The sequence below is a fragment of the Sceloporus occidentalis genome, unplaced genomic scaffold (genome assembly GCF_023333645.1).
Source record: "Sceloporus occidentalis isolate IW3139 unplaced genomic scaffold, rSceOcc1.0.p SCAF_2, whole genome shotgun sequence".
In the NCBI taxonomy this organism is placed as follows: Eukaryota; Metazoa; Chordata; class Lepidosauria; order Squamata; family Phrynosomatidae; genus Sceloporus; species Sceloporus occidentalis.
The window spans coordinates 49574813-49587825 of record NW_028316982.1 but is presented as its reverse complement, the minus strand read 5'-3'; the positions used below and the strand labels follow the sequence as shown (position 1 = coordinate 49587825).

Below are 13013 nucleotides of genomic sequence, written 5' to 3'. Positions count from 1 at the left end.
TCCCTGTGGACAGACTCATGAGTAATCAAATCCATGGATGTTAAACCCACAAATGTGCAGAGCCAACTGTAGTTTGTCTGGTATGTTGGGTTCTTTTGATCCCTTCAGAATAATTTCCTCGACCTTGACACTGACATGCCAGAACGTCATTCTGAGTTACTCAGAACTGACACGCTCTGTTTACTAAGCAATTAAACAACCTTTACATGCAAGTTATTGTTTCTCCCAAAGTTCTAAAGCTGCAGAACAGGTGGATCTAATTTAATGTTGGTGAATTTGGTCCTGTCAGTTTACTTCTGGGATTTGTGGTTGTCTTTCTAGCATTGTCTATGTAACCAGGATATCTCAGTCTTACGTGGGGGTCAATTTAGATGGAATGCATGCATTCAAAGTATAATTAATTTGGCATATCTTTTCCCCATGGTCTTTAGCTTCTAATACAGTAAATACTTCATATTTATATATTTATTATGAGAAGGGGTCGTAATTGAGGGTAGAACAGGCTTTGTATGGAGACATTTTCATGTGCAACCCCTGGTGTCTTCAGATAAAGAACTAGGAGATACTCCAGTCTGAAACCCTGAAGAGCTGCTGTCAATCATTGCCGACCATATTGAGTTAGATGCACTGAAGGCCTGACTCAGTATGAGGCACTTTCCTATCCTCTACCATGGCTTTATTATTCTGGCTTTACACAGATCAAGATGTCTCTTGAGTTGAACACAATTGGCTATGCATGGAAGGATTGTTCTAGAGCCCAGTGGAATGATCTCTGACAAGCAGAAAATGTTGATAAAGACCACAAATGTATTTAATGCATCGTGATTTGTACAGACAATTAAATTTGGCTTTTCACAGAGCAGAATTTGTTTCAATAACAACAACATAATCATAATCATAAAGCTTTGCTTTTGCAGATATGTATTGCTTATTCCTATCTTATATGTCCTAAAATAAGTTTTTTTACCTGATTTGTTTTGAACATTTGGATAGCAGCATTGTTGTGCTCTGCTGACACATATTCACAGGTATTTTCTGCCAAAAATGTCAAAAGGAATTGATAAAAATACAATATACTGTAATTTTACTGTATTGACTTTTACTTACTTATTTCACGTAGCAAACAAAGAGTTATACTGTGGACTTGCGTGCCAAGCCAGAGTACCATAAATTCCTCATTGGGAAAGGTGGTGGTAACATTCGCAAGGTCCGTGATAATACTGGTGCCCGGATTATCTTCCCCACCTCAGAGGACAAAGATCAAGAGCTGATTACTATCATGGGAACAGAGGAAGCTGTCAAAGAGGCCCAGAAGGAACTGGAGGTGCTCATTAAAAACCTGGTGAGGAGAGGACCTTTCATTTATTACATAAGAATTTTTTTGCTGTTGACGTCAGTGTAACGAATATCATTGTACCACAAAATTCCATCTAATGATTTGCCTTGTGTGTTCACAGGACAATGTAGTTGAAGATTCCATGATTGTGGACCCGAAGCATCACCGGCACTTTGTTATCCGGAAAGGCCAAGTACTACGAACCATAGCTGATGATTATGGGGGTGTGATGGTCAGTTTTCCACGTCCTGGCACACAGAGTGACAAGGTCGCCCTTAAAGGAGCAAAGGACTGTGTTGAGGCTGCAAAGAAACGCATCCTTGAGATTATTGATGACTTGGTAAGTTTTCATCCTAGATGGTTTCTCTTCTCTGTGGTGACTGCTTTCTTGCCTAGCATGCTGATGCATTCAGACATAACATTTTTTGGTGTGTCGAATTACCATATATACTCGACTGTAAGTCTACCTCATGTATAAGTCGAGTGCAGGTTTTGGGGCCAAAATTATGGATTTTGATATGATGGATAAGTCGAAGGTAAAACTTAGGGGCATGTAACAAATGATGTAAAGGATGAAACAAAGGAAAACAAGGCCAAAGAAATTACAAAATACCTGCAGGCATAACTGTGTGTGCTCACGCGAAAGTATGGAAGGATGAGAGAGAGCAGAAGGGGGTCAGAGCTTCCAAGACAGATTGCACTCTTGGTTTTCACCAGGGGATGGTTCCTTTCTTTTATAAGAGAATGTACAGTACAGTACTTACATTGACTCGTGGATAAGTCAATTTAGGTTTTTTGGATTAATGTTCATAGAGACATTCTGTCTACATGATTCCAAGTCTTAGAAATCAAGTAGTTACATTGTAATAAAAACGTACTTCACTTTTTGTTTCTTGTTGTTAATCCTTATTGAAAGTGATATTGGACATTCCAAAGAAACATGATGTCTATTCCCCTTTAAAGTGTACTGAAAATATGAAGGGTTTTATTGTGTCAGATTATACCTCCTCATACAGACTGGACTACTCAGGTTTTTATATCAAAGCACAACATGTGTGAGAGAGAATAAATAATTGGCTCAAGAGATTTTGCCTGAATCTTTTTGCACAACTATATATATTACTGGGATCCCTCTGTGTTTCAAAATGCCTTTAGTATATGAGGTTTTCAGAGGGAGAAATTATTTTGAGGATCACACATAAAAATCTTCCTTCTCTTATATTTGTAGGAAGCCCAGGTGACAATAGAATGCACCATTCCTCAGAAGTACCACCGCTCTATAATGGGGCCCAAAGGTTCCAGGATTCAACAGATCACTCGTGACCATGGTGTTCAGATCAAATTTCCAGATCGGGAGGAAAACGCTGGTATGAGATCTTTCTAGTCTGTCTATGAGAGGGAGAAACTGCAATATTTGTTAAGATGTTTTTGAGTTGTGCAGTCTGTAATTGTATGAGAAGGAAAGTGACATTTCTTTCCAAATTTTTAACAATATAATTTCCATTTCATTTTGATCAGTCTGAGGTGAGCAAAATATGGTTTTTAAATAGGCTTAAGAGCAGCACATCCAAAGTTGGTTAATCATCTACCCAGTCTGTAGGTAAAATGAAGATGTGTCAGATCCACATTGCTTCTTTACCTCTTCAAATATTTCTATCCAAAAACAAGTTGAAAACTGATTATTTAATGGATAACTCTTTTTAGTTCCTGAATACCACTTAGATTGTTACTGCTTAAGCCTACTGTTCATGAATTGGTGGCCCAGATACCATTTTGGGAAACCAAAGAAACTTGGGTGCAGCATGGAAGTTGTCTATTGTGTTTTTAATAGGGGATAACAATGGTGTACATTCTAGACATGGCTTTGCAATCATATATTGGAGACTGGAATTTTACAGTCTGTGCTTTCATGCAGTATTCATGTACTGCAAGTTCCACAATAGGTGAGAATCTCAGGGCTAGCTGGGTGCACGCTTATTTCATTTCCTTTTCTGTAACCATAGTTCCTTCTGCTGAGCTGGTAGCCCAGGAGAATGGCAAGGAAAGCAGTGAAGGAAAAGAATACAAAGAAGGTGATCCTGGCTCTCCAAAAAAATGTGACACCATCATCATCTCTGGTCGTCGAGAGAAATGTGAGGCAGCAAAAGAGGCCTTACATGTAAGTAAGATTGATGCTGAGTATCTTTAGAATTTTAGGGTGCTAGCCATGTGCTGGAAAATGTAACTTGCTTTGTTTACTGGGCAGTGTGGCAGAAAAGAAACAGAATTTGAAGTTGTGTAGAAGCACTGTGATGAAATAGTGAACCACTGGGGTATGAGATTTATGAAGTGTATTATGTAATATGTGCACATACTATTTTCCTGGCACTTGTGGTTTGTTAGCTGAGTACCTAGCTTATTGGGGGCAATTAGCTTACAGTTGTAAACCGCTTAGATACTGTTAGTTCAGTATAAAGTGGTATATAAATGAAGCTGTTTGTTTTCCCATTTGACTAGGGATGAGAATTTATTCACAAGTTATTTGATGCACTTCAGATTAAGTGAAACTACAACAGTGTTGACAGACTGATTACTCTGGATATAGTTTCTGTGCTTTATGTAACTTTAACACATTAATTTCAGGCTTTGGTTCCAGTGACTATTGAAGTGGAAGTCCCTTTTGACCTTCATCGTTTCATCATTGGTCAGAAGGGTGTTGGAATCCGGAAAATGATGGATGAGTTTGAGGTGAGCAGGCTATTGATGTCTTGTTTTTCTTTAGACTTTGGAGACCTCATGGATTGTTCATTTTTGTTCTACTTGCAAGAAAAATGAAATTTGCCAGTAGATGCCTGGCTTATGAATTAACTGAGAGCCAGAGAACTGCTCCTCTTCCCACTTATCCAGAACCTGGCAAAACAGTTGAAAGAATATAAAAACAATTTTCTTGCCATGTGGTTGCAAATCAATCAGTTGTGCAGTAACATCCTTCAATATACAGGGCGCTCGTGCCTTACATGGGGGATCCATTCCGGACCCCACCCACCCACCCGCGTAAGGCAGATATCATGTATACTTGAACCCCATTGAAAACAATGGGGCTCGTGTATGGGGTGCGGCACCACGGGCACACATGCTATTACCTGTTCTATCGCATGGCTTTCAGCATAAGCTGAAAACTGCGTATGATTGCGGGTGCGCGGTAGTTCATTTTCTATCATATTTTGTGTTGTGGAGGAGTAGGCAACGTAAATATAGTAATGATGTTTCAAGTTAATTTGTTTTGTTTTCTTAAACACTTGGGAGAACCAGTTCTTTGAAGAAATGGAGACAGTGAGTGCTGTAGTTCATAAGAATCATAGAATTGTAGAGTTGGAAGAGACCACAAGGGCCATCCAGTTCAATCCCCCGCCATGTAGGAACTCTCAATCAAAGCATCCCTGACAGATGGCCATCCAGCCTCTGCTTAAAGACCTCCAAAGAAGGACACTCCACCATACTCCCAGGAAGTTCCTCCTAATGTTGGGGTTGAATCTGCAGCTTGCATCCATTGCTCCGGGTCCTGTTCTCTGGAGCAGCAGAAGACAAGCTTGCTCCCTCCTCAATATGACATCCCTTCAAATATTTAAACAGGGCTATCATATCACCTCTTAACCTTCTTTTCCCCAGGCTAAACATCCCCAGCTCCCTAAGTCAGTCCTCATAGGACATGGTTTCCAGACCCTTCACCATTTTAGTCGCCCTCCTTTGGACACGCTCCAGTTTCTCCACATCCGTTTTGAATTGTGGTGCCCAGAACTGGATACAATATTCCAGGTGGGGCCTGACCAAAGCAGAATATAGTGGCACTATTACTTCTCTTTATCTAGACTCTATACTTTTATTGATGCAGCCTAAAATTGCATTGGCCTTTTTAGCTGCTGCATCACACTGTTGAGTCATATTCAATTTGTGGTCTACTTGGACTCCTAGATCCCTTTCACACGTAGTCTTGTTCAGACAGGTGTCCCCCATCCTATATCTCTGCATTTCATTTTTCTGCCCTAAGTGCAGTACCTTACCTTTCTCCGTGTTGAATTCCATTTTGTTAGTTTTGGCCCAGCTTTCTAGTCTATTCAGGTCATTTTGAATTTTGCTCCTGTCCTCTGGGGTATTAACTATTCCTCCTAATTTGGCGCCATCTGCAAATTTGATAAATATGCTCCCAATTCTGTCATCCAGGTCATTGATAAAAATGTTGAATAACACTGGCCTCAGGACAGAGCCCTGTGGGACCCCACTGGTCATTTCTCTCCAGGATGAAAAGGAGCCATTGTTGAGCACCCTTTGGGTTCGGCCAGTCAACCAATTACAAATCCATGTAACAGTTACCTTATCTAACCCACATTTTACAAGCTTGTTTGCAAGAATGTCATGGGAAACCTTGTCAAAGGCCTTACTGAAATCAAGATATACTATATCCACAGTATTCCCTTCATCTACCAAGCTGGTAATTTTATCAAAGAAAGATATCAGATTTGTATAGCATAACTTCTTTCTCTGAAACCCATGTTGACTTTTTGTGATTATGGCATTGCTTTCTAGATGTTCACAGACTCTCTGTTTAATAATCTGCTCCAGAATCTCTCCTGGTACTGATGTCAGACTAACTGGATGATAATTGTTAGGATCCTCTTTTTTTCCCCTTTTGAAGATGGGGACAGCATTTGCCCTCCTCCAGTCTGCTGGCACTTCTCCTGTTCGCCAGGAGTTTTCAAAGATTATTGCCAATGGCTCCGATATTACATTTGCCAGTTCTTTTAATACCCTTGAAAGTAATTCATCTGGTCCTGGAGACTTAAATTCATCTAGATTACCAAGATATTCCTGTACTATCTCTTTACTTATTCTGTGCTGAAATTCCCTTATTCTGTCCTCTGCTCCATTATCCTCAGGTTGAGTAGCCTTTTCCTTTTCTGAGAAGACTGAGACAAAGAAGGTGTTGAGTAATTCTGCCTTTTCTCTGTCTTTTGTTAGCATTTTGCCATCTTCTCCACGCAGTGGCCCTACCATTGCCTTCTTCCTTTTGCTGCGGACATATCCAAAAAAGCCCTTTTTATTGTTCTTAACCTCTCTAGCAAGCCTGAGTTCATTCTGCGCTTTAGCTTTTCTGACTTTACCCCTACACATGCCTGCTATTTCTTTGAATTCCTTTTTTGTGATTTCCCCCCTTTTCCTTTTCTTATACATGTTCCGTTTCAAACTTAGCTCAGTTGAAACTTCCTTAGTCATCCATCCTGGTTTCTTGAGACACCTCCCATTTTTCTTTCTCACTGGAACTGTTTGAAATTGTGCCTTCAGTATCTCCCTTTTGAGAAACTCCTATCCATCCTGAACTCCCTTATCTTTTAGTATTCCATACCATGGGATTGCCCTCAATATTTCTCTAAATTTAGTGAAATCCGCTCTCCTAAAGTCTAGAAACAGGAATTGATTTTAAAATCTGACAAGATCTCTGAATACATACACCTTTTATCTATAATTTTCAGGGCCTTATCTGGGTTATTGCCTGTATTTATTGTTGTTTTGGTGTACTGTTTGTTGTCATGTTTTTGTTTTAGAATGTATTAATAAATTTTAATTTTAAAAAATCTGACAGGTTGGCTAGTCTTAAAGTAATGGTTGGTTACTTGCTTGGATTTTTTAGGTCAATATCCAAGTCCCTGCTCCAGAGCTACAATCTGACATCATCTCTATAAGTGGGCTTGCTGCTAATCTTGACCGTGCCAAGGCCAGACTTCTAGAGAGAGTGAAGGAGCTGCAAGCTGAACAAGAAGACCGGGTATGTATTGTGCTGTCACCACTATGAATTTTGACATCCTTCCCCAGCTGCAATGTTAAAGATGCTGCCAGATGAAAGGCTCTAGAATCTTAGCAGCAGCTTTAAGTGGGCAGTGTAGGCAGTGTTTTAGGTCCTGATGATGGAGAATGGAATGGAGATTCTGAACAGGTAAAGGATTTGTGCTATATAAACTTTGTCTTAATGCTACCTCTCTTGACAGAACATGATCAAAATCCCTTATGTTGTGTAAGAGACACAAAGTGCATCTCTGTGAGTGGTAGAAATGAGTGTTTTAGAATGTTTGTATACTGCCGTTTAAGGCAGTGCTTTGTCAAGATAATTTACAGGGTAAATTATAAACAACGAAATAGAAAACAACTGTAGGAAACATACTGTCTTTTCAAAATAATAGTAAAACTATTATGATAGTAAAACTATTGTTATCTCTTCCATGCCAGCATTCTCTGAAGATGCCAGCCACAGATGCTGGTGAAACATCAGGAATAAACTCTTCTAGAACATGGCCACATAGCCCGAAAAACCCACAAAAAACTAATAGTAAAACTGTTTTTCAAAAACCTGCTTATAAACTAAAGATTAGCATTTATTCATTTAAAAGCAAACTAAACATGCAGGTCTTTTAAGCTTGTTGGTTAAAAACAGCCAACAGTGCTAAAACATTCCATAGAGATGGGGCTACCACAGAAAAGGCCCTTTGTCTTGTGGCACCCAAACAGGGCTTCATAGCTAAGGTTAGCAGGCTCATTTAAGTCCAGCTAGTACTTCAGAAATAAATCATCTGAGAATTCACCTTTTAGATACCTGGAATTAATTTTTGTCAGTATAAATTCTTATCAGAGCAGTGGTTGTGTAGATCATTAAACATATTCCTCTTGGTGATTCTAGGCTTTGCGGAACTTTAAGTTGACCGTTACTGTGGATCCCAGACACCACCCAAAAATCATTGGCAGGAAAGGGACTGTAATCACTCAGATTCGCACAGAACATGATGTGACCATACAGTTTCCTGATAAGGACGATGAATCCCAGGTGAGTGACTGTTGGAGGGGGGGTGGTGTAGTGGCATGTTATCCACACAATGGATAATGGCTTCTCTTAGAGCGGCATACAAATAAATCAGTGCCATCTGCTGTTTCTTATGTTGCCTCCTCTGTCAGTCACCATTATTTATCAAAGAGGCATGTGTTCTGGCTTTGAGAAACTTGACCCTAATTAATCAGACTTCCTATTCAGGCCCAGGATCAGATCACCATCACAGGCTATGAGAAGAATACTGAATCTGCTCGAGATGCCATCATGAAGATTGTTGGTGAACTGGAGCAAATGGTCTCTGAAGACATCACTCTGGATCATCGTGTTCATGCTCGCATTATTGGAGCACGTGGGAAAACCATCCGCAGAATCATGGATGAATTTAAGGTAAGGGAAAAGTGAAATGTGTGTACTGTCTGGTAAATAATGAAAGCTGGATGCATTCATTTTTAATGATACCACTAATGCAGGTTTTGCTTTATTTAAATGAAAGAATGCAAGAAATCCTAGCCCTGAGCTGGTTGTACAAAGAGTGGCCAAAAAAGAAAGGATTGAGATATATTTGTGATCCTAGAATGAAGAGAAGCATACTGTCCTTCCATCCTTACTTACAATACCTGATGATTCAACTTAATCACTCAGTGTAGACCAAGGTTTCTGCTTGATTCTTACACAGTAAATAGGATGCTACTTGATTAATTGACTTAGGTGTCTGCAAATATGAACAGGCCTTCCTTTATATGGGAATCAAGTCAAACCAAACCAGGTGATTGCCTTCATAATCTCTCTATGTATAGAACACAGAGTAAAACGGATATGAGACAAGCAAAGATCTCTTTGCCACCAGTTCTGAAATTTTCCTAAAACTTACCTTTCCAGGTGGATATCCGTTTCCCCCAGAGTGGAGCTGCTGATCCAAACTGTGTGACTGTTACTGGACTCCCTGACAATGTGGATGAAGCCATTGACCATATCTTGAACCTGGAGGAAGAATATGTGAGTGTCATACTCAGTGTGGCTTAATATCCTCACAGGGGTTGGATTTCCTAAGTCCAAAAATATAAATAGTATAGAAGCAATAAAAGCAAGGAGAAACAAGCAACAGAAAATGAAGGATGGTAAGAAAAAGGAGCAGGAGTTCCAAGAACACCAAGTGATATTATTACATAGTCCTGTCATCTGAATTTAGTACAGGTTGAGTCTCCCTTATCTGAAATGCTTGGAACCAGACGTGTTTTGAATTTTGGAGCTTTTGAGTTTGGAATATTTGCTTATACATAATGAACTATCTTGGAGAGGGGACCCAAGTCTAAACATGAAATTCATTTGTTTTTTTTTAAAATATACCTTATACATATAGCTTGAAGGTAATTTTATATGCAATTTAAAAAAAATTACACATGAAACAAAGTTTGTGTACATTGATTGATCAGAAAGCAAAGATATCATTATCTCAGCCACCCATGTGCACAGTTTTGGATTTTGGAATATTTTGAATTTCAGAATTCTGGATAAGGAAAACTCAGCCTGTATTAGCAAGTTAAAGGTATTGTGTGTGTGTAGCTTGGTGTGCCAGTCCCAAGATTTCTTGAGATGTGTCACAAGATAATGACAGAGGATATTTAAATTTCTCAAGGCAGACAGCTCATCCAGTACAGATGAGAGCTTCCATCCAACCACTAGGCTTGACCATATCACGTGAAGTCATGAGACACCCACAGTCCAAGACTGCCAAACTACAGAGGCATTCAGCACTCTTGATACAATTTTTGCTGAATTAGCCTTAATTTTACATTGGGTGATGCAAGATACACAGAGGTCAGCTTCATTGTCCAGTGAGGGTTGTAAGTAGAATGTTTCAACTTCCTCTTCTATTCTTTCCTACTCTGGATATGAGTATCCTAAAAGATGCTGTTCCAGCTCCCCACCCTTGTTGAAGAATAAGAAAAGATGGTTGTACTGAGATATGCATCACTAATTGCTTTATATTTCTCTGTGTTGCAGCTGGCTGATGTAGTAGACAATGAAGCAATGCAAGTCTATATGAAACCACCAGCTCACGAGGAAGCTAAGGCTGCATCGAAGGGATTTGTGGTGAGAGATGCCCCTTGGACAGCCGGCAACACTGAGAAGGTATGTCTGGCTTTCTGAAGCTGCTACTTATACCAAAACAGGTTGGAGACTAGACATGCTCTTGGGATGTGCCCATCTAAACAAACAAGGACAGGGAGTTTTAGGGATTCCCTTCTTGCCCACTGAAATTTGTGGGTCACTGCAAGTGGACTTCTGCAGTGGGAAAGTTTGCACTCCACAATAGCAAAATAGTGAGTGAACTACTACTGTGAGTTATTTGTGTATTTGTGGCCAGGTAACAAATTGATTTCTAGAGATAGTACATTCCTCTTTGTATATATGTTAACTGATGTTGTATGTAGGTTTTCTGTCAAGTTTGACTTTTCCAATTGTTTTCCTGCAGGCTCCTGACATGAGTAGTTCTGAAGATTTTCCAAGCTTTGGAGCTCAGGTGGCTCCCAAGACTCTACCTTGGGGTCCCAAGCGGTAATGGCTTGGAAACAGCAATCTTGTCCAGCCACCTGCCACAAGGTTTCCTTTCTGAATTCTGACCTCATGGCTGGATCTAGTGCAGATTGCCCTTGGGGGGGGGGGGGTCTCTTAATGAAACTAGAGTGCTACCCTTCTTGAGGTTCTCTACTGTTCCTGTGCTTAGGCCTCACTTCGCTTCAGTTTGACTTTTTTTCTTTCTCCTTTCCCTGGAAGAAACTTTCAATGTTGATTCCTACCTGAAATACATACATTTGTTTTTTCCGTTCCAAATTTCAACTTCTTACTTCACATTGGCCATGGTGTTGTAACCAAACATCCCCATGTACATCTTACAAAGCACTCTAGCCTCCATTAGGAGATCTCCATGCAGCTAGGAATCTACTTCCTGTTTCTCAACCTCAGGAAACACATTTCCTTGACTTTCTACAAAGCCAAAATATTTGCTCTTTCCCCTCCTTTCCTGTTTCTCCAAGGCCTTACCTTTATAGAGTGCAATCATTTTTCTCCCTTTCAACTGCCATCTGCCCTCCCTCCATGTGAAATCTAATACTGCTATTGGAGTGGAGGTGAAATTGACCAGAATGAATGGGTAGAGAGGGAGGTTTAACCCAGTAGCTGGAAGCCCCAGAAAGCATTGACAGGGCCTTGGCTACGCTAGTCTGCAGCACCAAGTGTACCAAAATTCTTCCCTTGTCAGTGTGAGTGTCGGATTGGAGCTCATCACCAGTGTTCTCCCACATCACTTTTTTGTTCTTCCTTCCCAACAGTAGTATGGCTGAGCTTAGCCAGAAAGCTGACAGTATTATGGGGTTTCACAGAACTTGGTTCAACCAAAAGTGCCATGGTAGCTACAGATGGTGGGTGATTAGCTTAGTGATAAGAGGGCACAATGCCCGCCCCAGCTTGATTGTGATGGCATTTAAGTACCAGGATTAGGGTGTGTCTTTTGCTTTTTACTATTGCCTTCTTTCTACCTCAAGCCAGTATGACAGTGGCCTGCTTCTTCAGACAGCCCCTCTTGCTTCCTGTTATCATGAATATTGTTCCTCTCCAAGAAGAGGAATGTATGTGTGGCTTTAGACAGGATCTAGGGTATCAAATATCCCCTCCAACAAAGATGGTCTTAATCGCTGCCACATGATTTGACCTATAGTCTTATGTGACAAAGGTTAGGCCTTGGAGGGAGGCAGGCAAGGAGTGGCTCTCACTTAAATGGAAGAAGCTGATTGCAGTTCAGTCTTAAAAATGAAGCCTCTCTTGGAGGGAGGGGAGAAGACTTAGTTCAGGAATGGGGAACCTTTGGCCCTCCTGATGTTTTGAACTTTCAGCTCTCGAAAATCCCAGCCAGCTTGACCCATGGTAAAACATAAAATGGGGGTTGTAGTCCAAAATATAAGGCAGGTTGAAGGTTCCTCAACTCATGATTTACTACATTCTGTAAAAGCCTTCTTGTAGTGTAACAGCAAGTGTCTTGTCCTGTTGTCTTAGCAGCAGTCGTTGCTGCTTTCTAGCTGCTGCCATAAAACTGATACAAGGTTACTTGTATTTTAAAGCTGCTCTTCCAGCCATTACATGGTTATCTATCTTTTTCTGCTGAAGGTGCTGGCTTTGGTGCCAACTCTGCTCTGTCTACCCCTTCCTCTCTCCCCCCCCAAGAGCTTTTCTGAGCCATTAGCTAGCATCCTAGCCCCAGGTTCACTTATGCCCCATAGTGCATACTGGGGAAAGGTCTGCAAAGCTCTTGTCTTTCTAGAGCACTCACTTGCCTGACAGGAAGGAAAAGCCTCTCGTTTCAAGTGAGTCTGAGTGAAGGGGGAGAAATTATTTCTCTAGGTAATTCCATGTAGGGCCAGGATGAGCCCTATCACCACCTGAGCAAGAGAATGAAACAGGGTAGTAGTGTGCAATGTCTTGCCAGTGGTACCTGGTGTCTGAATGTCACACATCACTTGCACGTGTGTTTTAGGCTTGAACTGCCGTTGAGCATGGCTCAAACCCTGCCATTTGTTCAAACTGTTGAGAGTATTCCCTCCCCCTCTGTCCCCCGTAGTGTGCAGCAGATGCTCTGTGGAGGTGTGCTCCATGTCCTCTTAATGTCTTCCATATTATGTTTCCATGGCAATGATCCCTTGGCCTTAACTTTGGAATTTGGAGATTATATGCAAAACATGTATAAAGGCTCATGAGTATGGATGACACTGGAATTTTATAAATTCTCAAAAATAAAATCTGAAACAGCTTTCATTCGTTTCTCTTTAT

The 13013-nt window shown here is 40.7% G+C and overlaps 1 protein-coding gene across 5 annotated transcripts in view; it reads left to right on the top strand.

The window, feature by feature from the left end:
- The window catches only part of HDLBP (high density lipoprotein binding protein), an 84414-nt gene extending 71416 nt beyond the window's left edge, over positions 1-12998 (top strand). For all 5 annotated transcript variants that reach the window (XM_089509313.1, XM_089509309.1, XM_089509312.1 and 2 more), the window contains 11 exons: positions 1121-1342; positions 1458-1676; positions 2565-2703; positions 3340-3494; positions 3959-4063; positions 7002-7136; positions 8043-8186; positions 8391-8576; positions 9069-9185; positions 10194-10322; positions 10666-12998. In XM_089509313.1, the coding sequence (XP_089365439.1) occupies positions 1121-1342; positions 1458-1676; positions 2565-2703; positions 3340-3494; positions 3959-4063; positions 7002-7136; positions 8043-8186; positions 8391-8576; positions 9069-9185; positions 10194-10322; positions 10666-10752 (1638 nt within the window). In that variant the 3' untranslated portion in view covers positions 10753-12998. The remainder of the gene's footprint in view (positions 1-1120; positions 1343-1457; positions 1677-2564; positions 2704-3339; positions 3495-3958; positions 4064-7001; positions 7137-8042; positions 8187-8390; positions 8577-9068; positions 9186-10193; positions 10323-10665) is intronic.
- The last annotated feature ends 15 nt before the right edge of the window (positions 12999-13013 follow it).